Source organism: Macrobrachium nipponense, chromosome 9, assembly GCF_015104395.2.
Source record: "Macrobrachium nipponense isolate FS-2020 chromosome 9, ASM1510439v2, whole genome shotgun sequence".
NCBI classification, from domain to species: Eukaryota; Metazoa; Arthropoda; class Malacostraca; order Decapoda; family Palaemonidae; genus Macrobrachium; species Macrobrachium nipponense.
Genome location: NC_061110.1, coordinates 91,594,763 through 91,620,578, shown reverse-complemented (window position 1 = coordinate 91,620,578; position 25,816 = coordinate 91,594,763). Strand labels below are relative to the sequence as shown.

Below are 25,816 nucleotides of genomic sequence, written 5' to 3'. Positions count from 1 at the left end.
AAATATTATATATAAAATTATTCATTATTGAATATAACAATAGCCACTAACTAGTCACACAAAATTGGGCTGAGTACTCTCAAGAACGTGATGCAATGTTATGTTTTGCTTGTAGGCACTTTGCATCACCTTCTGGCAATGTAGACGTTGCATTTGTAAAGAGTAGCTTTAGAGGATGGAAAAAGGTACAAGGAAAGATTGGGCCATTGCAGAGCACCTGAACTCACATATCCACAAATCCTCTATACTCTGTGGATTGACTACCAACACAATAAAACTGATAAAATATCCATTAAACAGGGTATAAGTGAGGGCTATCAGAAGAAAGGCCGTGAAAATCGTCATTACATAAAAACTCTTGGCGAGATTAAACTCCCGACACTAACACAAAATATAGCACAAAGAGACCACAGAAACAAAATCTAGGAAATATCCGTAAACATCTTAGATTCATTGCGAAACATGATCCTGTTACAGCTGAACGTGTCAAAAGTGGTCCAAAAAATGAGAAGTACGCCAGTTCTGCCTTACAAAATGAGATGTTTGATACATTTGCATCAATTGTGAGGGAATAAATAGCTGAAAACATAAAATCCTGCCATTACTTTTCTGTTCAAGCCGATGAAGCCAAGGATGTGAGCAAAACTGCGCAATTAGCACTATAATAGTAGTACGATTTTATGATGAAATCTCCCACTGTATTCAGGAATGTTTTATTTCATTCACTCCCATGTCTTCATTAGATGCTGCATATATCACAGACATAATACTGAAAACTCTAGAAAAATTAGGCTTAGATCTCTTGTTGGCCTGGGATTTGACGGAGCATCAGTTATGAGTGGAGGAATTAGTGGCGTTCAGAAACGTATAAAAGAGAAAGCACTTTTTGCTTAAATGTTCATTGTTATAGTCATAAGCTCAATTTGGTTTTAACAAGTGTTTGTTGCCAAGCAATGTACCACCAAGCATCTGAATTTTTTCAGTCTTCTTGAAGAAGTCTATATCTTTGCTAGTAATGCAGTGGTTCTTGAGAAGTTCCTTTCTATACAGGGTGAAATGTTTCCTGAAAAACAAATTCGAGAACTTCAACATCTCAGCGATACTCGCTGGATTACGTCTGGAATGTATTATAAGACTTTTGAAGGAGACTTCTGCAGATGATACTGGAGCTCGAGCTGTATCTGCTAGAGGTTTGCTTGCTCAGAGGGATGCAGAATTTGTTTGTTTATTGCAGTTTTTCTCTGAAACTCTGGGAAAAATAAATAAAGTATCTCAGCAGCTGCAGGACAAACAGGCAGACCTTGGAAAAGCAGCTGAACTTATTTCTTGTCTTCGTGAAGATTTAGCTAATGTAAGAAACTCCAACTTAATTGAGAACTACTCTAATAGGGTTGACGAACTCTGTAAAACATGTGACATTTCACCAACAGTGACAAGAAAACGTTCAAGAAAACCTCGACAACTCCGTATTTTATCATGTTGGAAACAACTGGCCAGAGAGTTGTGGAGCCAAGTCATGCACAACACGTCACAATCTTGTATGAAGTACTAGACTGTTTAAATAGTGAATTAGATCGTTGTTTTTCCAAAGATTCATGTGTGATCTTCTGTGGCATTTCAGCTCTCTGTCCTGCAGGACAGACGTTCTGACATGAGGATGACTTGAAGTCATTTGCTTTATCATATTCAGTTAATCAAAGTGATTTAAAACACGAGCTATCTTTAGTTAAGGAATTGCTCCAGAAAGAACATCAGCCACCTACATCATTGGTGGAATCTTGTCATTTATTCATCCATATAAATCTGCCTTTGATTGCTTATACAGGTTACTATTGATAGCTGTAACACTTCCTGTTACTGGTGCTTCTTGTGAAAGAAGTTTTTCCAAAATTAAAATTGTAAAAACATTTCTTAGAAATTCAATGACTAGTGAAAGACTAAGTAAAACTGCATTATTATCAGTTGAAAGTAAACGGGCTGAGAGAATTGACTAAGATAGTTTTTGTAGATGAGTTTGACAGCCAACATGGCAATCGTAGAATCAAACTGAACTAAACATTTTGAGAATTTTCCCGACATGGTCCATATCTGTTTTGTGTTCAAATGTGTGTTATAAAAACTTAACATTCTTTAATAATTGAATATTGTTATAAATTGTATATAGTTTTGAATGTCAAAATAACATTTTGAGAATTTTCATGATAAGCCTCATATCTGTCTGTTCATTTCATTAATTAATACCTTCCCTTACTTTGTTCAAATGTACATTATACAAACTTGCCATTCTTTAATAATTGCATATTGTTTGGGATTGTATATAGTTTTGAATGTCAAACCAGCATTTTCAGAATGGTCATGACATGGTCCACATCTGTCTGTTCATTTTATTAAGTTTGTTGGCAAATGTGTATTGCACAAACTTAACATTCTTTTTAATAATTGCATATTGGTTGGGATCGCATATAGTTTTGAATGTCAAACTGAACCTTTTCAGAATTATCATGACATGCCCCATGTATATCTATTCATTTCATATAGTTACTACCTTTCTTTATTTGGTTCAAATGTGTATTATATATATGCATACTATCCATTCTTTAATGTTTGCGTATTGTTTGGAACTGTATATAGTTTTGAATGTTAAATTTTCATATCATGCAAGTCAGGTAAAATATCAGATGGATGCTTTACAGTTGTTTTGCTTAGGAATCGAACAAAATTCCATATGAACCTTTACCTTTAGTAAATCAAATTCATTCCTCCATGAGTTTCAAAATGTTTCCAAAACAATTGTAATCATTTTTACAGTTACCTTTCCTATGATGCCCGCCCACCAACAAGCATCTTTGCCCCAGAGTCCGCCCCCCCCCCCCCCCCCACCCCGCCAACCCCCACTTTTTTGAGGGGTAAAATAAAATTTACCGGAATTATTGATGGGTTGTAGTCGCCTTTCCTCAAGGTTGCGTTATGGAGCAAGACGAAGCCAGTAGCCAGTTCGATCTTGGCATGGATTCGGAGAGTATATACTACGTATATATTTGTGACAACTTGCTTATGAACGCTAGGCTGAGTATATTATTTATTGAAGAGAATTACATAAATAACAACGATAATAATCAAGCATCTTTTTCAAGGTACTGTTTAAAATATTTAATTTCTTTTACCTCTATTCACGCATAAAACAGTCATATGTTATCACGGGGCTGAGACTAACATTTCTGTTTAAAATGTTATCATCTTTATCATACGTATATTCGTGCTTTCTGTGGGAGCTAGTTGTCAGAAGTCTTTGACATAAATCTGGTTTTTATTGGTCATTGTGCTGCATTCTCTAGCTGATAACATCCTACTTTCGCTCATTTAATATGTGATCCACGTCATAATCAGAAGTTTTCAGTGAGCAGTCCAAAGCTCTTCATTTTACAGTTGATTAAAATCAGCTAACTCGTGCAATATCGCATTATTTACTAATGACTTACGTCATGCTGATTACAAATATCTGTTGCAATACAGAACCACTTCAGGATTAGTTTGAAAACGGTCGTTAAATGAGCATCTGTAATATGATCTATGAAAAATTGCCGGGAGAGATTTATTGATAATAAATTCTCAATGAAAGAACCATATATTACATATTGAAAAAAAAACTAACTATCACATTAGAAACATTGCATTTATTAGAAAATACCTAAACGAAGATACTCTGAAAACAGTGATTGAATTCAAATACTACTTTCGAGGCTTGACTAGTGCAACATTGCATACTACGGTGTCCCCAACTACCTAATAAGAAAATTGCAAGGAATATAAAATAAGCCACCAGTTAATAAAAGTACTACCGTCTCGTTATAAAATAACCCCAGCACTAACTGAGCTACACTGGCTCGTAGAAAAGCGAGAATAGAATATAGATCTGAGAAAACTGCTTAAGCTTCTTTAGACCTGAAATAAATATTGTAATCAGACATGCAAGTGAAGCATATAGGCTATTTAACCTAGAACAAATTGTAAGTCAGGGCCGAGAGAGCATTTGTACATTGTGCACCAAGACTATACAAGAAAATACGGCCTAAAGTGAAGATCATACTTGAAAGCATTTTTAATTAGAACTTTTTTTTTTACGACATTCTGCAGGAGCTATGGCACTGACGATGAAACACTAAAAGACATTATATATAAGAAGTGCCTTATTTTGAAAACGTACAATGGCCCGCCAGAGAGGGAATCGTCTCTCTGGAGCGCTGTACATAAAACCAAAGTGAACTAAGTATTACGTAGTAAATATAGTTGTTGCTCTTGGTAATATTATCAAACACCGGCTGCCATGACAGTGTGACCATCATTTTGCTTTCGTCCACCTTGAGAAAAATGGTCGAAAGAGCGGCCGTAAAATAATTCAGATGGAAAGGATTAGCATTACTCAGTATACAGGCATTCTAATTAATGATTAGGACCATCTACTATATTAGTATGATCATCATTTGCTTCCCGCCATGAGAAACTTCAAACTGTAGTCGTAGTTAGTCTATTTCACAGATCTGTTTGACAACAAACCCCAAAACCATACCAAGTAACTGATTCGAGTCAGGGACCCTGGTGGCATCATGGCAGCAAATCCGTTGTCTTTAGGGGTAATTATTCGAATCTGGTTGAAAGTGGCTCAGTGGTTGAACGTTTTGAGTGAATTTTGATTAATTGCTTGTATTAATCAAGGGGTTTAAACCCTTTTAACTATACACATATAACTAGGTATTGTAGGGTCAAAAATGGAGTCCGTTGGTGTCTAGGCTATACCTAGGTAAGTTGATTCTAGATATAGTATAGGTAATCCTTTTCTAATCTAGGATTGTCTAGATGATATATAAAGCTTATAATCTACTATATATATATTGGGATGAAGTTTTAGCTTGGGTTTTGTGTGTCCCACTTCGCCAGAACTTACCGTAGGGTGTGCCCTGCTGAGTTAACCTGCTTTTTATAGGGTACCTAGGTAGTACCTACTACTATGGCCAAAAGTACCCTAGGACCCCCCATCCTGATGTTTTAAACAAATCTAACATTTTCTAGAAGGCCAAGCTTTACCTTCCTAACCTAACTTAGGTCGCCATGCCTTAACCTGGACGGGGTAGCTTTCCTCCCCATCCCCCCTGGACCCCCTAAGTATCGAGATACCTCTAGCTAGTTAATGGACTGCTAGTTAGTTCTATATTACTAGTATTCCGTGGCGGCCTAGGCTATGGCAGTTGTTTCGGTTTCTCTATGCAGTTTTACCTCCTGAACAAGAATTTTAAGTATAGGGTAGAACATCACAGCAGGCCAAGCAGGCCACCTACAATCAACGAAGCAAGACCCTCCGAAAAAGTACATTATAAAGCGTCCTGACACCCGAGATGGGCATCAGTCGCGACTTGTTGTTGGTGAGAAACGGAGCTAAAGACCTCTACTCTCCTTTCGAAGTAAGTATTTTCTCCAAAGTTAGAAATTAAGGCCTTTTTTAAATTTTAAGATTTAAACAGAGGTACTGAAAATGGCGCCCACGGCAGTGGAAATCTCACCAAACGCTTTAGAAATTTTACATTGTGGTAGGCTGTTCCAATCGTCAAACCAGGCTAGTGGGAACCAGGTTGCGGTAGTAGTCTTCAGTTTTGCCCATGATTGCATTTTGGACTTTAAAATATCATTATCATATTTCTTAATGGGTACACTGGACGTTTCTGATGTTAGTTTCGTTAGCAAATGACCCAAGCCCCTATGTATTACTTAACCTAACCTAGGGTACCAGGTCCTTATCTCTGTGCATTCCACAAAATCTTTGAGTAGTATTAGTGGGATTAGGGTTCTTATTATGTCACTTGTTTTTATATCCCCCCCCCCCCATCCCCTGCTTTTCCACTATGGTCCCCTAAATTGTAGGATATTAAGGCTGGGGCCTAATATCTCTAAACTACTCATTTACAAATGAAATGAATGATGATCATTCAAAGCATTCATTAAAATACAGGAAATTATATTTTTTGAAGTAAAATATAGTAGTAATGGTTTAAAGGCTACTAGGCTAGCCTTTTGTCTACAGTAAGCAGGACTTCATTCTGTAAAAGTGACGTAGCCTAAGGGTAGGCTGTTCATTATCTATAGTAGTTGAAGTAGGCTAATCTGAATTTTCTGTTTGGAAAGCATAGCTTTGCTGTTCTATCCAGGCCAAATATTCCACAAGCCCCAGTGATAAAAGCCTCGAGATCTTAATAGTTTCATTATATGGGCAAGTACGTACATGTGTCTAGCCAAGAATTAGGCTAGAGTATCTCTTGATTGGATGAAAACAAGAAATCTGCCTTAGAACAATGATCCAAGAAAAGGATATGTCCACGTTTACCTAGTTTAAAGCTGGTGTAAGGTTAACGAAGAGAGAAAATTGTATTGTACAGGGCAATGCACAGAACCTATGCTGTCCTTGATTTTGTGTTTGTGGATACTGCAAAATAGTTCCCACATACTGGTCATGTTGGTGGAGTCTGTGAGGCAAAGACCCCTCCCCCCTTAGCCAAGTCGTTGGGTCATGATACTACAGGATAGGTTAGGTTAGGATACAATACATATTTACTGGATATGTCTTTGATATGCTTGTAAGCAGGCCATGACCAGTGGAAATACATGCACAACTCTTGCACTTATCTTTTTTTCATGTGTCTGTATCCTAGAGACAAAGATTTGTCATGCAGTAATTACACATGTTCTTTTTAAACTTGAATATGCAATATGAGTTTTTTTAGGGATGTCACGCCTTTGATAATCAAGAGCTTTCTCTTGAAAAGTGCAAAATCATATATATGTGTATATATATATATATATATATATATATATATATATATATATATATATATATATGTTATTTTCAGTAATATTAATGTCAAGAGTTTAATAATAAAAAATTCTCCTAAAGATCTTCCAGGCTGCATATATGAAATTCCTTGCAAAAAGTGTGATAAAGTCTATTACGGACAGACCGGTAAATTCTCTTTCACAACATCTCAAGTAACATCAATATTCTGTGAGAACTGGGCAATATCGAATGCATTATTCGTACATATGAGAGATTTAGAACCATCCTATTAACTGGAGTCAAGCAAGAGCCTTAATCCCATGTAATGACACAGTTAAAAGGAATATCATTGAATCTTGTTTTTCATCATCAAATAAATAATAAAGTGTTTCTAAATTTAAGTCTTGGTTTATTTAAACTTGATGCTTTCATTATGTAAAAGTTGTAGATAGGTAGAAGCAAACAAAATTAATATATTTCAGTTTTTACATGTTTTTTGGACTGTAAAGATACTTTGTAGTTTTCGGTTAGGTTTGTGACCGTGTGATATCCGATAATCCTGGATTATCTCTTTTAATTTTTACCCTTTTGACAATTAACCATCTGGTATTCTTGATCTTGTTTTGTACCTGAGACTTTTTATCTCCAATTGTACTTCATTAACTCCTTGACGATGTCTGAGTAAAGACGAAAGTGTTTGGATTTCTGACTATTATTTTCCTGTGGTATTCGCTTTTATATATATATAATATATATATATATATATATATATATATATATGTGTGTGTGTGTGTGTGTATGTGTATGTGTGTGTGTATATATATATATATATATATATATATATATATATATATATATATATATATATAATATATATATATATATATTTTCATCAGTATTTTTGTATGTTGTGATATAGCTAATACAGTACTCAAAAAACTCCCTAAGTCAGCCAATAAAAGTGAATAGGCCTGTACAAGTTTGTGAACGAAATATATTTTAATCAAGGATGTTAACGTCACTTATTATGAGGTACTGTGCACATCAGCATACTCTGCCTCATATAAGGAATTGTAATTTAATGTTTATTCAAATGTATAATTGGCCATATTGATTAAAAGGCTAAATCGTTATTTTACATGAAAAATAATCATATAGACAAAGAATTTCGTTAGCTGTAAAGAAGACTTTTTTACAGTAGATCAGCATGCACTGATTTTTGCCGGATTGAAATAATCATTCTGAAAACGGGCCATCAACATGATCAATGTAAAAGTTAGCATGATAATAATTACCCACGTGAAAGGTATGGATAGCTCAGTCGGCAGTTGTGACCACCCATATGTAATTCATTGAGCCAGTGGTGTCGTTAGCATCAGGCCCCAAATTATACAGCCTTGGGGTGTAGCTGTTGATAGGTGCCATTGGGAAGGGAAAATTTGGGCAATCTGAGAATATAAATGGTTTCAAAGCTTGTTCATTCATGGGTTAGTATTGTATGACTTATATGACTTACTAACCAGTGTTACACTGATCAACTCATTGTGATATAAAGTATTTAAATGACTGGTCTGGTTAATTTATTATAATACTATACTTAAGTAGGCATTGAATGTCAACACTACATGATGTCAGTTGTCAAAGTATATTTATTTTGTATGCTGAAAATAAGAATTGGTTAAATTGACCGATACAGACATTAGATACACTAAACTGAATAGAAGAAAAAATGAATATAGATTAGTGGTTTTCAAGAAAACTGAATGTTGTGTAATTAAAGGGCATAATATATTGTTTTTTTTTTTCTTTGACAATTATGAAGACAGATTCTGTATATCATAACTTCTTTATTTAGTTGCCATTTTTCAAATAACGTACATCTTTGTTATGAATCCTCATGAGAAGAAAAGTTATTAAGTAGCGTATGCATTGCAAATGTAGGTGATTTTCTTTTATCCGTAAAGGCATCTGGTGATTTTTCACGTTTATTGTGGAGTCCTGTTATTAGCCACTTGATTTTTTTTTTTTTTTTCCCCTCTGGAGGTGGATTTGCGTATAGCCAACTTTGTAATAGTTTATCAAATACTGGGAATTATAGTACTGTAGTAATTGTTGGATTTCTAGGGTTGGGCCACAACGCAATTGGCCATATCCATAGACCTAATAATTTCTTAAACACTTGGATTTTGGATTTTCATTATAGAATATGCCTCCATTGCGATTATTTAAGGCTTATTTATATTAGTTAATTCGAATTGAGATAGCCACTCTCTCTCTCTCTCTCTCTCTCTCGTCTCTCTCTCTCTCTCTCGTCTCCTCTCTCTCTCTCTCTCTCTCTCTCTCTCTTACACACACACCAATTTTTTCTACATAAAGAGACATTTTTCACTTTAGTGTTTCCTTTCGCATTCAACTTCAAAATCTACAAAAAAAAATATAGGCTTTTAGTCGTCAATATTGGGTCCTAATATTGCGACACATCTGATGGTGAAATAAATATTTGATGTTTCTAACATTTTAAAGACGAAATTCTGGTTAATACGTTTATGTTTGAGTTACCCCGGTTCTTTGCGTAATACCGAGCGTTATCAGATAGGTATCAAAAGGTGGCCACAGAAGCTTGACGTTCGATGTGATATTACCTTTTAAAGAAATGAATATTTTTGTAAATATATTTCAAGCTAAATTCTTACATTAGCTTACATTATTACTCCATAAGGAAGACTTGTTTCCTTACGGTTACAAAATGTCGAAATGTTGGTTAGATGTGTTTTAGCATTGAGATTTGTATAATTTTAAAGTTTAAAGCGTAGCCAGTCGAGTGGTATTTTTTAATCTTGACGCGAAGAACGGTATGCGTAAACCCTTCGTAACAGTTCCTTCATTATTACCGGCCGTTCGTCCTACAAGCTTAAACATGATGGCTTCACCCACCGTTACGTCAAAACCATTAACTTTATATATTCTTTAGTCATACGCTTTTGCAATCTCGTTTTAACATTGAAATTCGGTATTAAGATATTCATTTATATATACGCAGGTATATAATTTGCATTAAAGTTATCTCAGATTGTTGGTATGTCTCCAAGGGACGGTTGTATTGGCAACGCTGCCTCCTTATGGGAAATGCTCAGGAGGGTCCCAAACTATAAAGGAAAGGAGGTAGAATTCATTTCATTCGCGGCCGAAATATCGGACGCACGCCCTCCCTCTTTCTTCTTATAGCAGTAATTTGTGTCATCTTGAAGGCAGCCATGTATCATCAGGGTGGACGTGTTGTGGAAGATTTGGCACCGAGTATCCCGGTAAAAGTTTGAAGTTTGCCGTATTATAAGCGCGGGAAATTGATTGTGATTAGGCCCACGTATATTTTCAATATTTAAATTCTAATGTAAGTTAGGTCTAGCATGTTATTTTTTTCCGTAGCCTTTTAATAATTTTATTTTCATGTTATTTTCTTATTGTTTAATTACATTCTTGCATTAGTATTATCAAAATGCCGTTCTGCAGTTGTGCTATCATTTCGTGATTGTAATAAACTTGGTTGTATTTTTTTTTTTTCAAAGTAAAGATTTGAGTGTTGTTTTGCATATTTGGTTTATAAAATTTCTTTATGTCGGCATTATCATGTTTCATGCTATACTCGTGTCTTTATATTTGTAATTGTATAGGTATTGCATGTCATTTAGTTTACCGTTAAATGAATATCGAAATGGTAACCTTTATAACAGCTCCCAGAGTTGTTATCGTTTTTAATCTTGCTTATCTCATTATGCTTTCTACATACCTTTTGTTCTTAGGGTTTTTTACATTCACGAAATGTTGATAAAATTTTTACCTTTTCTCGCACGGTCTTGGATTTATTTATTGTGTTAACTTACTTGGCATTTATTAAAATGTACTAGTACGTGGATATACCAGTCGATGATGGCATAAAAGATTTTTCCGTCTAGTTAATGACTGTTTGAGCGTTGCTGATGCAATCTTAACATTGTGTGTAAGGTCAAATAGTTATGGAGGTGATTTAGTCTGCTATAGAATTGGTAGTGATTTAGTTAGCAATGGCTTACAGGTGATTAAATGTGCAAGAGCTAAGTTGTGTGTGATAATTAGTCTGCAGAGGGCATGGAGATGCTATAATCTGAAAAATGACAGTGTTGAAGTAGGCAAATGCCTGCAACCCCCACCCACCCACCCAATGCTCAGTGGGCACTGACACATGCCCAGAGTACATCTGAACATTGGCTCTTGCACTTTTATCTATGACTATTGATTACCAGATTATCTTCAGGAAGGTGATACTACTGTCCCCCCCCCCCCCCCCCCCCTTATGCTTTGCACTAAGAAGACTTATAGGCTTTGTTCCGCATTTCCTTTATATATATGTATATATATTTATATATACTAAATATATATATATATATATATATATATTTATATATACTAAAATATAAATATATATATATATGATATATATATATATATATATATATATATATATTCCTTTTTTTTATGAATTCCTTTATATTCAGGGTTGGGTCAACCCTGGACTCCTTCTCTCTTTGTAGAGCAAGATATGTACATTTCCTATTTTTTAGTTGAACAACAATTACTATGGTACAACTTATAATCAAAAATAAGATATGAATTAGTATCTGATTTGTGTATAGATAAGGATGAAAATATAGTAGTGATAAGAGCGGTAATTACGATAAACCCCAAGTGTTTAATGAAATGGAAGGAAAGGAATTTCAGAGTATACACTTTACTGTTTCTATGTAGAGGCCTTCAAAGCTGTTAGATCTTTTTGATGAAGGGATCCATTGTAATTGAGAGTGGTAACTGCCACGTCAAAGAGAAACAAGAAGTTAAAGATGGAAAGCTAAATAAGAGCCTGCTTGTCAAAAGTGGTTTCAGTTGTAATTCACTGATCAAGGTTGGTATTTTCCAAGGAAATATGTTAAGGTATATGTTAATGTAGTAGAAGGTGTTGTATGAAATGTGTCCACCAGGAAGTATGTGCAAATGCATGAATTTTCCTTGTAATTAAACAGTTTTTATATGTGGTGATTAATATTGCAAAACATTGTGTATGTCATCACATGGCATAGAAATGAATATATGAGACCCCTATTTGACTAGTGCTAGTGATTCTATCTCGGCATATGCTTTTGCAGTAGTTTTTCTGGTGTGTGTATTGTTTCACCTCCACTTTACTTTTTTTTTTTTTTTTTTTTTTTTTTTTTTTCTTTTCTTTTCTTTATGCTCATTGTTGAAGCTTGCTTCACAAGTTTTTTGTTTGTTCAATAAAAATGTGTGCTTGTTTTAAATATGGATAAAACTGGCAGTCCCCGGGTTACGACGGGTTCGGCTTACGACGTTCCGAGGTTAAGGTGCTTTTCAATTATATTCATCAGAAATTATTTCCAGAGTTACGACGCCTACAACGCTCATCTGGCAGAAGAAATATGACACCAAAAATGCAAAATAATCAATATTTAAAGTTTTTTTTATGAAAAATGCAATAAGAATTCAGTTTACATAGTTCTGAATGCACCCAAAGCATTAAAAGCAAAGTTTTCTTAGGATTTTTGATGAAGTTCCGGCTTACGACGATTTTCAGGTCACAACGCGTCTCAAGAACGGAACCCCTGTCGTAACCCGGGGACCTTCTGTAATCATTGGATTGGAGGGTCATGTTTTTAGTAAATACTTTATGCACATGATTGTCCAGTATGAGAAATTTGAAAGATTATGTAAGGCAAGGAATTGTATTTACAAAGCATCAAATCTTTTGGTACCACTATATATACTGAGTAATTTCACATTTTTATCGTTCTTTGGTGGTTCTTCAATAGATGTCAGTTGTTTTTATTTAAGCTAGGAAACCTAGTTTTTGTAATTGTTATAGATATAAATACAATTTTTCTTTCTTTACTACAGGTTCGGTTGCAAAATGCTATTAACCAGCCAGTCCTGCAGCTACGATGTGAAGAAGTGGGTCGAATATTAAATGAGTCTACTAGTAAAGATGCTAGTTTTGTACTTCGCACAGTGATTGACAGCATCTTTGGCATGAATGGCCAACTCGGTTGGGGTCTGAGGACCATAACGCACTCTTCCTTACCACGAGAATTTGAACAGCTTTGTGCTTTCCTCAGTGCCTCAGGACCATTGCTATCATTTACATACAGACTGGCTAATGATCCTTTCTTGTTATTTGAATTTCCTGTGGCCTGGCTTCCTGTAAGTATTTACATTGTCATAACTTGTAATTTGTTCATGAAACTTACCTGTCAGATATATATATAGCTGTATTTTTCCGAATCCGACAGAAATTTAAACACTTACGACACACGCAGTGGGAGTCAGGTGGTTAGTACCCAGTTCCCGCCGCTGGGAGGCGGGTATCAGGAATCATTCCCTCCCATTTTCTATTCATAATTTTTCTGTCGCCGGTGCTGAAACACCTGTTTGCAGCACCTCCGTCCAGATTTTGGAAACTTACTAGCTACTTGAGTATCCCTTTTGGTTTTTCTTTGGTATCTGAATTGGATCGGTGGCTTGGCACACGTTGACTTTGGTTTGATTTGAATTTGGTTATTGATTTTTTCTTTGATCAAGATGTCAGGGTCTAGTTCTGCTAGCGCTAGATTTTTGTTCCATGTCTGAATGTAGAGGTAGGCTACTGAAGCTTCAGTAGACCCACATTCTGTTTGTAAAGTTTGCAGGGGAATGAATGTACGTTTGAAAGTCGTTGTAAGGAGTGTGAAAGACTAACCAGAGTTCGGAATGAAGGCGTATGAAACCTATCTTAAGAAACTTGAGCGAGATAGGTTAAGGAGGTCTTCCTCCAGAGTGTTTCAGGTAGGCAAGATTTAAATTATTCTCCTGCTAACCCTCCTTCTGTAGATTATGCTCCTACCCCTGTAGTGTTGCCTCCGGCCCCTGAGACAGTGTCGGTAGAAGGTAAATACTTATCGCTAATTCTTGAATCGATTCGTAACTTAGAATCAAAAGTGTTAGCTCTGGAGAGCAAAAGTGAAGAGAAGTGCAGTGAAAGTGCCCCTTGTGTAGTGGAGGGTGCGTCAGATCGGCCCTCATCATTCCGCCTCTAGACCTAGACTCTGCTTGACTCCCAGATTAACTGGGGAGAGAGCATGTCGAAAGTCGAAGGAGGGTTACGAGGAACCCCCACCGATCTGGCGTGCCTTCGGCAGCTTCTGACGACTACCCAGACTGCCAAGGAGCGTGCGCGTGCACGTCTTCTCAAGGAGTGCTTTTCTTCTTCTGAAGCTTCCTGCCCCGCGCAAGGGTGGAGCTCTCATACCGCATCACGTCCGCTGAAAGAAAAGGACGGCTCGCCGTTCGGGACGCTTCACGTCCAAGTTGTTTCTCTCTTTTTGTTTCTCCGGAACTTTGCTCGTCGCCTGATAGTGCGTTTGCTGCTTTTCCTCCGCAGAAGAAGCGTAAGGATTATTTTCGGAGGCGGAATCTTCCTAGATGTTTCTTTCGAGCGCCGCAGTCGCTCTAAGGTGCGTGAAGCGGCGGTTCCTGGGAGTAGCAAGAAGGCGTCCCCTCGCCACTCTCCTGCTCACAGGATTCAGCCCCTCCCCCCCCAGAAAGGAGCTTCACCTACAAGCAAGATTCTCCAGTCTCTTCAGCAGCAACTTCGAGATGTTTTTTCCTTCGAGAGAGACTGTTCCACGTCGCCGTAAGAAGGATGACAATCTTCCTGTGAAGAGGTCGAGGCGTTCTCCCTCTCCCTCTCCTCGCCTCGTCTCTCTCTCCGTTTGAGTCTCCCTCTAGAGTTCGTTCTGCTCCCCAGCAACTTTCTAGAGGAGGCGAGAAATTAGTTTCTCGCTCTCGTGAAGTGGTTGTTTCCGCTGCTACGAAACTTGTGGATAAGAAGCGAGTTTCTTTAGATGCCGAGCGCGCTTCTGTGAAAGTCAAACGCGCCTTTAGTGGACGCCGAACGTGACTCGGTTGCAAGTTTCGCGAGCGCCAGTGGACGCTCAGAGAGTTTTAGTGGACGCTCGGCGTGCACCAGTGGACGCTCGGCGCGCATCAGTGGACCGCGGCGCGCACAGTGGACGCTCAGCGCGCACAAGTGGACGCCAGGTGTACACCTGCGGCGTTGAGCGCGCTTCTGTCGGCGCCAGTAGATTGGCTTCGGACGCCAAACGCGCGCCTACGGACGTCAGTTTTTCCACTTCCCAGCAAGCACAAGCGGAGGCGGGAACTCTTCCTGTTCGCCGTTCTTCTCTTTTGAGAAAGCTCGGGACTCTTCTTTACTTCCTCCGATTCTCCAGTGTCTGAAGAGGAAGTTAGTGACGCTTTCGTCGAAGTGGACGAAGAACAGCAGTTGGCTCCAGTTTCGACGGACTACAAGGTTTTGACTCGTTTACTTCAGTCAGTCTTTGCAGACACTTTCCAACCTGAAGCTCCACGTACTCCTCCCTCTCAGTTTTCGTCTTCCAAAGCTGCTAAGATCTCCGGGCTTTGTGAGAATGAAAAGAAGTCGCTTTCTACGAAGCAAGCTTTTAGAAAGGTCCATGATTGGATGGAAAAGAGAAAGAACTTCGGGCAAGACCTCTTTCGCTTTACCACCTTCAGACTCGGTGGCAAAGCTGGTATGTGGTATGAGACGGGAGAAAACGTCGAGTCAAGCTTCCAGCCTCAGCTCAAGAGACTTTGGTAGCATTGTAGGACGCCACCAGAAGATCTTTTTTGTCTTCCCTCGAAGGTCTCGTGGACACATAGCGAGTTAGACTTTCACCTTAAAGGCCTCTTCAGGACACTAGAGGTCCTTTTAATTTTCTTGACTGGTGCCTGGGAGTATTGGATGCCAGGTCCAGGAGTTCTGATTCCATCAGTCTGGGGGAGCTGTCCAGTGTATTGTCTTGCATGGACAAGGCCGTCAGGGATGGTTCTGAGGAATTGGCTGCTCATTTCAGCACGGGACTGAATTAAGAAAAGAGACTTTTTTTGCAATTTTACTGCAAAGTCGTCTCACCAGCGCAAAAAGCGGATCTTCTTTTCGCTCCTTTCTCAGAACATCTCTTCCCCCAGTCTATGGTAAAGGACATAGCTGCTAGTCTCCAGGAGAAAGCAACTCAAGACCTTCTGGCACAGTCTTCTAGGAAGCCTGCTACTTCTTCGTCTTCTGGGTCCTCGCTTAGAAGAAGTCGAAGCCCTTTCGATCCGCTTCTTCCTCGAAGCCAGCCCCTCGAGGAAGAGGCTCTTTCAGAGGCAAGACTTCCCGCTCCTTCCAAGAGAAAGAAGTGAGAGGGAAGTCCTTCAGACCGGTAGGAGCCAGGCTTCTACATTTCGCGAAAGCTTGGGTAAGAGAGAGGTGCCGACGCTTGGTCTCTGGACATCGTCAAGAAGGGGTACAGAATTCCTTTCCTGATGTTACCCCCGCTGTCTTCGACACCAAAGGATTTGTCTCCGTCGTATCAGGGGAAAAGCAGAAAGTGCGTTCACGATCTACTAGATCAAATGATCGAGAAGCAGGCAGTGGAACAGGTCTTCGACCGAGTTCTCCGGGTTTTACAACCGTCTGTTCCTAGTGCCGAAGCAGTCAGGGGGGTGGCGGCGCCCCGTTCTGGATGTCAGCAGTCTAAATCGCTTCGGTTACCAAGCAGAAGTTCAAGATGGAGACACCTCAATCCGTGCTTGCAGCTTGAAGACCAGGGGATTGGATGGTCTCGTAGACCTTCAGGACTGCATACTTTCACGTCCCCATCCATCCCCGATCAAGGAAACTACCTGCGGTTTGTCCTGAAAGGGAAGATTTTCCAATTCAGGCACTCTGCTTCGGTCTCAGCACGGCGCCGATGGTGTTCACCGTTCTTATGAAGAACGTTGCGAGGTGCCTCCATCTTGCGGAAATAAGGATCTCTCTCTACCTAGACGACTGGCTTATTCGAGCCTCATCGCAAGACAGGTGTCTGAAGGACCTTCACACGACTCTGTCGTTAGCGAAGTCCCTGGGACTTTCTGGTGAAATCTCGAGAAGTCGCATCTGACTCCTTCTCAATCCTTAGTCTATCTGGGGATTCAGATGGACTCAGTGGCTTTTCGGGCTTTTCCGTCCCAGGGGCGACAACTTCAATGCCTGGACAAAGTGTCGGCCTTTCTAGGGAAGGAAAACATGCTCGGTGAGGGAATGGATGAGTCTGCTGGGGACCATTTCCTCACTGGAGAAGTTTGTTTCTCTGGGAAGGTTGCACCTCCGACCACTTCAGTTCTTCCTCAAGCAATTGGTCACGCAAACAGGATCTAGAAGAGGTCTTGTTTTTGACGGAAGAAGTGAAAAAGCACCTCAAATGGTGGTTGGATCCAAAGAAGCTTGCGGAAGGACTTTCGCTCAAGCTTCGGAACCCCGACCTAGTGTTGTTCTCCGACGCGTCCTCCACGGGTTGGGGAGCAACACTGGGAGGGAGAGAAGTGTCAGGCACCTGGAGAGGGGAACAGGTGTCCTGGCACATCAACCTAAAAGAACTCTCAGCGTTTACCTCGCTCTAAGGTTCTTCGAGGAGGAAGTCTCCAGCAAAGTGGTTTCAGATAAACTCGGACCAACACCACAGCCTTGGCATACCCAGGGAAACAGGGGGGAGGGGGGAACTCACTCTCATTCGCTGTTCGTCATCGCGAGGAATATCCTGATTTGTGGGCGAAGTCGCAAAACGTCACGATTCTGACAAGGTTTGTGTCAGGCGTGGAAAACGTGCGAGCGGACCTTCTCAGTCGGCAAGGACAGCTTCTGCCGACGGAATGGACCCTTTCATCAGGAAGTATGCCAGGCGCTATGGAAGCTGTGGGGACGTCCTCATGTGGACGTTTTCGCAACTTCCCGAACGAAGAGACTTCCGCTGTATTGCTCCCCAGTTCTGGACCCGGGAGCAGTGGCAGTAGAACGCCCTACTGTTTGGAATTGGTCGGGACTAGACTTTACCGCTTTTCCCCCATTCAAAATCCTCGGGGAAGTAATGAGGAGTTCGCTGCATCATGTATTTTTATATTTCTGTTATGTTGATATTAATCCTTTCATGTAAGGTATAAGATTGTGATTGGCAAATATGTAATACTTTTCTTCTTATTTGAGGATCATTCTTTTGTATTTGTAAAACACTAGGCATACATATGAAGGATTTCAGATGAGTTAGAGAGTAGGCTGGTTTATTTTGCAGTTTGTTCATGAAACTTACCCAGCAGATATATATATAGCTGTATTTCTCCGAAGTCCGACAGAATTTCAAAACTCCCGGCTCACGCAGTGGTCGGCCAGGTGGTTAGTACCCATTCCCGCCGCTGGGAGGCGGGTGCACGGAACCATTCCCATTTTCTATTCAGATTTTTTCTGTCGCCGGTGTTGATAACAACGTTTTCAACACCTCCGTCTAGGATTTTCGAAACTTCTCTGTTACTTGAGTATCCTGTTTGTTTTTTTTGGTTATCGAACGTGGATTGTGACTAGGCTTACGCTGATAGTGGATTGGATTTGAATTTGGTTTGGTTTGTTTTTTCCTTTAACTAAGATGTCTGGGACTAGTTTATCTCTAGCACCAGAGGTGTTGTATGGAAGGAATTGTTGGAAGGTGAGGCTACCGAAAGGTTCGGTAGACCCACACACAATATGTAATAATTGTAGAAGAACATACGTGTATAAATGACCGTTGTAAGGAGTGTGAATGTCTGTCTGATTCGGGTTGGAAGGCTTATGAATCCTATGTGCGGAAATTGGAGCGTGATAGGATACGGAGATCTTCCTCCAGGAGTGTATCAGTCAGTAGAAGTAAGGTAGTAAGGTTTCTCCTACTATACATTCAGTAGTTGGTACACCTAGAAATCTGTTGTGCCTTCGGGCCCTGAAAATGTGGTGCCTCGGGCCCTGAAAAATCAGTGGAAGACAACTGCCCTTTCTACGATTCTGGAATCAATACGAAACCTAGAATCTAAAGTGCTCGCTTTGGAGGGTAAAAAAAGCATTAGTAGTGAACAAAAGTGCAGTGAAAGTGCCCCCAGTGTTGTGGAGGGGGCGTCAGATCGCCCTATAATGCCTCTAGGCCTGGACCTCCTGTCGAACTTCCAAGCCCAGGAAGACGGACATGTCGAAAGCCGCAGGAGGGTTTACGGGGAATCCCCACCGATCTGGCGTCCCTTCGGCAGAACCGTTAGACGATCCCCAGGCTGCCAAAGAGTGTGCGAGTGCGCGTATCCTCCGCGAGTGCTTTTCGTCCTCGGAGGCGTCCTCCCCTAACAGGAGTTGGAGCATGAGAAGACGCTCACGTCCTCTGAAAAGAGCTATGACGTTAAATGTCCGCACAGGCGGCTATCGTCAGTAGTCTCTCAGAGGAGGGCGCAGAGTCTCTTTGCGCTGCTTCTTCGTTACGGGCTTCGCCTCGAGACTTGGATTACTCTCCACCGCAAAAAAGATCGAAAACTCAAGGTGTCGCACAAGCGGCCAGAGTCTTCGATCGCAGTGAAGAAGACGCTTCACGTCCTTTTTCGCCTGTGGGTTTGCGGTCTTCACCGGAGAGTTTTTGCTGCATGGACTCCTCAAAGGAGAAATTATGATGTCATCTGACGAGGACGCCTTGGAGCGGCCTATTCGTTCTAAGAATAGAAGAACGGGTCCTGTGAGAAGGGATAGGGCTTCCCCTCGCCCCTTGCCTTCTCATAGGATCAGTTTTTCTCCTGAAAAAGAATCTTCTACTACAAAGAGTGTTATCAGATCGATGCAACAACAACTTGCTTCGTTGCTGGCTGAGAGAGAATCAGAAATTCGTCCGAGAAGAAAAGATGATAGATTACCGGTTAAAAGATCTAAGAGGTCTCCCGCACGGGTGGACCGATCGTCTCTTTCGCCTGTGAGTACTCATTCTAGATTTCGTACGTCTCACCTGCAGTTTTGGAGAAAGGGCATGAAAACTTCCTACGAGGATTCGCCCAGACTCTCGAGGCTCGCTTTATACAAGAACGGACGATCCTATGATTACGCAACGAGGCCGTATACAGTCTGAGAAGCTCGACGCTCCTAGTTCGGCTTGGAAGGAGCGGAGTGTTCACATGACGCCTGTTTAGGACAAGCGGTACGCGTCGGACACTCGAGCGTGACGCTCACCTGGACGCCAGGCGTGGCGCTCGGAGGACGAGCGTGACGCTCACCTGGACGCCAAGCGGGACGCTCGGCTGAGCGTCGAGCGTGACGCTCATCTGGACGTCAAAACGTGACGCTCGGCTGGACGCCAAGCTTGACGCTCGGACGGATGCCAAGCGAGACGTTCAAACAGACGCTTTGTTGCATATCCATCAGGTATCACAGCAAGGTATTAGTATGGAACCTCAACTGCAATCGGCTTTTCGAAGGGACTCCCATCGAGAGAATGAGCAAGAAATTGGTACAAAGCTTATCTGAATCTTTAGATATTAATATTCAGAATGCTCCATGCACGTCTAACCAACGATCTTCATTAAAGCTCGGAGTGAAAAGGACTTGTACCACCAGCTTCGGGAGATCCCCGTCCCCTTGGTCACTCCTGATAGATGAGGAAGGATTAAGAATATTTCAGAGGAAACGGAAGAGGATCAACCTGCTGTGTCAGATTCATCCGATTATCAAGTTTTGGTTCGATTGCTTCGGGATTCATTTGGAGAAGATTTCAACCCGCAGCACCTCGGTCGCCTCCTTCTCACTTTTTGTTTTCATTGTCAAAAACAAATAAGACTCCTGTATTTGTTAAAATGACAAAGTCTCTTTCAACTAAGAGAGCTTTTAAGAAGGTGCAAGATTGGATGGAGGGTCTAGAAAAGCTCAAGGAAAGTTTTCCTTTGCCCAGCCTCCTTCAAGACTTTGCGGCAAGGCTGGGATCTGGATATACAGGTGAGGACGTCGGGTTAGAGCTCCCGCATCGGCTCAAGGTGACTTTTCCAGTCTGGTTGACGCACCAAGAAGGTCTCTTCTTTCGTCAGCTAAAATAGCATGGACACCGGCGGAGATAGACCACCATCTGAAAGGTCTTTTTCGGACAATTGAAGTATTTAATTTCTTAGACTGGTGTTTGGGGCTGCTTGACACTAAGTCTCGTAGTCAAGACTCAATTAGCTTGGGGGAGCTATCCAGTCTTCTCGCTTGTATGGATAAGGCCGTCAGAGATGGTTCAGAGGAATTGGCTTCACATTTTTGTGCAGGGCTCCTGAAAAAGAGAGCTATCTACTGTAAATTTACTACCAAAGCAGTGTCTCCAACACAGAAGGCAGAATTGCTTTTCGCCCCTCTTTCTGACCATCTCTTCCCCCAGGCTATGATTAAAGAGTAGCTGGAAGTCTACAGGAAAAAGCTACTCAGGATCTATTAGCACAATCTTCTAGACGTCCTGCTGGTTCCTTCGACTTCAACACGAACCAGTTTTCTAAGAAAATAGCCCTTTGCCCTTCGAGGTGGAGCAATCCTCTAGACCTTCTCCTGAGGAGAGATAAGAGGACTCTCTAGAGGCAGAGCTCAGTCTAAGTCCAGAGGTAAAAAATGAGGAGGAAGTCCTTCAGTCGCCAGTAGGTGCCAAGGCTTCATTTATTTGCAGAAGCTTGGAAGAAGAGAGGCAGACAACTGGTCGCTCAACGTCATCGAGCGAGGATACAAAATACCTTTCCTGAAGAACCTCCTCCATTGTGCACAACACCTATAGATCTATCACCCTCGTACCATGGAGAAAAACAACAGATCTTGTCGATCTGATAGAACAAATGCTCGAGAAGAAAGCAATAGAACAAGTCGAGGACATTCAGTCCCCTGGTTTTCTACAACAGGTTATTCCTGGTGCCGAACAGTCGGGAGGCTGGCGGCCAGTTTTAGATGTGAGCAGTCTAAACCTTTTTATAGAGAGACAGACGTTCAAGATGGAGACACCTCAGTCAGTGCTTGCGGCCTTAAGACAAAACGACTGGATGGTATCACTGGACCTGCAAGACGCATATTTCCACGTCCCGATACATCACCGATCGAAGAAATATCGCGTTTTGTCATGAAGGGAAGAGTTTTTCCAATTCAGAGCTCTTTGCTTCGGTCTGAGTACGGCACCAATGATTTTCACAATTCTAATGAAGAATGTAGCGAGGTGGCTTCATCTTGCAAACATAAGGATCTCTCATATCTAGACGACTGGCTAATTCGAGCATCGTCGAAAGAAAGGTAAGTCTGAAGGACCTTCAATCAACCTTAACTCTAGCAAAGTCCCTGGGACTTCTAGTGAATTTCGAAAAGTCGCAGCTGATCCCCACACAGTCCATCGTGTATCTGGGGATTCAGATGGATTCAGTGGCTTTTCGAGCTTTTCCGTCCCAGGACGGCAACAGCAAGGATTAGAAAAAATATCAGTCTTCTTGGAAGGAAAGAATCAATGCTCGGTGAGGGAATGGATGAGTCTGCTGGGGCACCATTTCCTCGCTGGAGAAGTTTGTTTCCTTGGGGAGACTACATCTCAGACCGCTCCAGTTTTTCCTGAAGGAGAATTGGAAGGACAAAGAAAATTTGGAGTCAATTTTGAGGATCCCAAAGGAGGTAAAGGATCACCTAAAGTGGTGGCTCGATCCTGTGAAGCTTTCGGAAGGAACTTCCCTCAAACTTCAGAGCCCCGACCTAGTGTTGTTCTCCGACGCGTCCACCACCGGCTGGGGAGCTACACTAGGGAGGGAGGAAGTGTCAGGCACCTGGAGAGGGGAACAGGTGTTCTGGCACATAAATCTCAAGAAACTGGCGGCCATATACTTGGCACTTCAGTTTTTCAAAGAAAAAGTCTCAAACAAGATAGTGCAGATAAATTCAGACAATACCACAGCTCTGTCATACATAAAAAAGCAAGGAGGGACTCACTCGCGATCATTGTTCAACCTAGCAAGAGAGATCTTGTTTATGGGCAAGAACTCAGAAAAGTACGATTCTAACGAGGTTCGTTGGATTTCAGGCGTGAGAAGCTCCGGTGCAGATCTCCTCAGTCGGCAGGGTCAACTGTTGCCGACCGAGTGTACTCTGCATCAGGATGTGTGTCGAGAAGCTTGTGGAAGTTATGGGGACGTAAGTCCTCTAGTGGACGTCTTTGCGACAGCGAGAACAAAGAGGCTTCCGTTGTATTGCTCCCCCTCCCCCGTGCTCGACCCGGGAGCAGTAGCAATAGATGCACTTCTTGGGACTGGACAGGGATGGATCTTTACGCATTTTTCCCCTCCCCCGTTCAAGATTCCTGGGAGAAGTGATGAAAAAGTTTTGCAATGTCAGAAGGGACGAGATTGACGTTAATCGCTCCTTACTGGCCAGCAAAGGAGTGGTTCACAGAGGTCATGACCTATGTAGTGGACTTTCCCGAGGCATTGCCCATGAGGACAGATCTACTCAAACAGCCCCACTTCGAGAGATACCACGGAAACCTCCCCGCTCTGAGTCTGACTGCATTCAGACTATCAAAAAGTTGGTCAGAGCGGGGGACGGGGTTTTTTTCTAGACCGGTTGCAAAAGCAATCGCCAATGCGAGAAGAGCTTCCACGCTTGGAGTCTATCAATCGAAGTGGGCTTCGTTAGGAGCTGGTGCAGAAGAACACACATTTCCTCTACCACGACCTCTGTGAGCCAAATAGCGGACTTTTTGCTCTACTTGAGAACGACCTAAAGCTTGCAGTCTCAACAATCAAAGGCTACAGAAGTATGTTATCTGTAGTCTTTAGACATAGAGGAATTGATTTGGCAAATAATAAGGATATCCACGATCTTTTAAGGTCTTTCGAGACTATAAAAGATTCCTCAACCTAAGTTACCATCATGGAATTTGGATGTAGTACTTAAATTCCTAATGTCAAATCGGTTTGAACCCCTTCAGAACGCCTCTTTAAGGGATCTTACTAAGAAAACTATTTTCCTAACGACTCTGGCGACGGCGAAGAGAGTTAGTGAAATTCAAGCCTTTAGCAAGCATATTGGGTTTTAGGGGACATAATGCTGTTTGCTCATTAAGTCCTACGTTTCTAGCGAAAAATGAAAATCCGTCTAACCCTTGGCCCAAAAGTTTTGAGATTAAGGGTATGGCGGAAATCATTGGACACGAACCAGAGAGAGTCCTGTGCCCTGTCAGGGCTCTCAAGATTTATTTACAAAGAACGAAGGAATGTCGAGGTCCTTCGAGCAACTTATGGTGTTCGGGGGTCAGAAGACCAGATTTGCCGATGTCGAAGAATGCTCTGGCATTCTTCTTGAGAGACACCATTAGACAGGCGCATTCATCTTGCGAAGACAGTGATGTTAAGCTGTTGAAAGTGAATGCCCATGAAGTGAGAGCTATATCTACCTCGGTAGCTTTCCAAAAGAACATGGCACTCAATGACATTCTGAGTGCCACCTTTTGGCGCAGCAACTCGGTGTTCGCTTCACACTACCTGCGGGATGTGAAGACGACATACGAGAACTGCTATGCGCTTGGACCATACGTCGCAGCAGACACTTTGTTTGGGGGCTGGAAGTAGCACTCATCCTACCTGTAGGAAATGGGTAGGTGAGTTTTTATGTAGTTGTTTTATGGTTGTAAGGTCGTCCGCCTGAGCCGGACTTCCTTTCCTTTAGCCTAAGTGATGTGTGAATGAAAATTGTTAGCTGGTCAGGTGGTGAATTTTTACTTCGTTGCCCTCATAGTATTGGTCAAAATGGTCTAGTCACATTGTGGGTCACGCTCCCGTTGACAGATCATCTAGAACCTCACCAGCTATATAGGTCACTACCCTTGCTGGAGACTCTAGTAAAGCAGTAGCAGACTTGGGTGACAGTAATCACGAAGTCAGCTATGCTAACAGGTAAGGAACCAAGATGTTATTCATCTGCATGTAATATGTTTCCAAAATCCTTTTCTGTCTCTCCCTACCTCCAAAGGTGGGATTCAGCTATATATATATCTGCTGGTAGTTTCATGAACAAAAATGATATTGTTAAGATACAATAAGTTTTGTTCATACTTACCTGGCAGATATATATAATCAAAGTACCCACCCACCTCCCCGCAGGAGACAGTGGGAATAGAAAAATCTGAATAGAAAATGGGAATGGTTCCTGACACCCGCCTCCCAGCGGCGGGAATGGGTACTAACCACCTGGCCGACCACTGCGTGAGCCGGGAGTTTTGAAATTCTGTCGGACTTCGGAGAAATACAGCTATATATATATCTGCCAGGTAAGTATGAACAAACTTTATTGTATCTTAACAATATCATTTTTTCTGATTAACAACTAGATACAATATGAACTATAAGTGCTTAACTCTCATAGGACTGGCCATTTGTTAGTAGAAAAGCAAGTGCTAGCAATATACGTAAGCAGTTCGTTCCTTGATGAAACGCTTACTTATTTTTCATTTTTTCATTGTTGCAGGCCAAATCACGAGCAGAAATTGAGGAGGGTGTGCCTGGTAATTTCTATGTCAACAAAGTTCAGAATCCAGGCCCTGGAAAAACACCAACAAACATTTTGTTAAGTATCCTTTTATATGATAAAAGCAGAATTGTTATTTTATGAGACAAGAACATTGCAAGTAGCTCTCCCTAGTGTTTCATTAACATAAAACCATTGCCTTTATGTAACCTATTAAAGTAGCACCTCAACTTAATAGCAGATGGTTTGGGGGTCTGGCCTTTCTGATAAGTAACCAAGACCCTATATTAGAGCCTGTACTTTTATATTTTCAAGATATTTTATGATTAACAGCAATTCTACATGGTTCCTAACCTAAACTAACCTCTACCTTACTTTCAAGTTAACAGATTTATACAAAAATATATCATATCTAAAATGGTAACGGGGAAAATAATCACAATACAGTAGCTGATGGAAAGTTAAGCTGTTATAGTATATTTCCAAGCCAGAAATTCAGCAGTTTGCAAAAGAGGAGCGCTGAAATTTGTGAATTTAAGAGAAATGCTCCTCAAGTGGTGGTATACCATACTTCCTCATCAACGCCCAAC

At 41.2% G+C, this 25,816-nt stretch overlaps 1 protein-coding gene and 1 long non-coding RNA gene across 2 annotated transcripts in view; one reads left to right on the top strand and one right to left on the bottom strand.

Annotated features, from left to right (window-relative positions):
* LOC135218338 (uncharacterized) overlaps positions 1-4,230 on the bottom strand; it is a 106,487-nt gene extending 102,257 nt beyond the window's left edge. Inside the window, exon 1 of the long non-coding RNA XR_010315294.1 lies at positions 4,123-4,230. This is a non-coding gene — a long non-coding RNA (uncharacterized LOC135218338). The remainder of the gene's footprint in view (positions 1-4,122) is intronic.
* A 7,369-nt stretch (positions 4,231-11,599) lies between these two features.
* LOC135218337 (sphingomyelin phosphodiesterase 4-like) overlaps positions 11,600-25,816 on the top strand; it is a 66,162-nt gene continuing 51,945 nt past the window's right edge. Inside the window, 3 exon segments of the mRNA XM_064254565.1 lie at positions 11,600-11,756; positions 12,764-13,066; positions 25,227-25,329. Of these exon segments, the coding sequence (XP_064110635.1) occupies positions 11,631-11,756; positions 12,764-13,066; positions 25,227-25,329 (532 nt within the window). The 5' untranslated portion in view covers positions 11,600-11,630.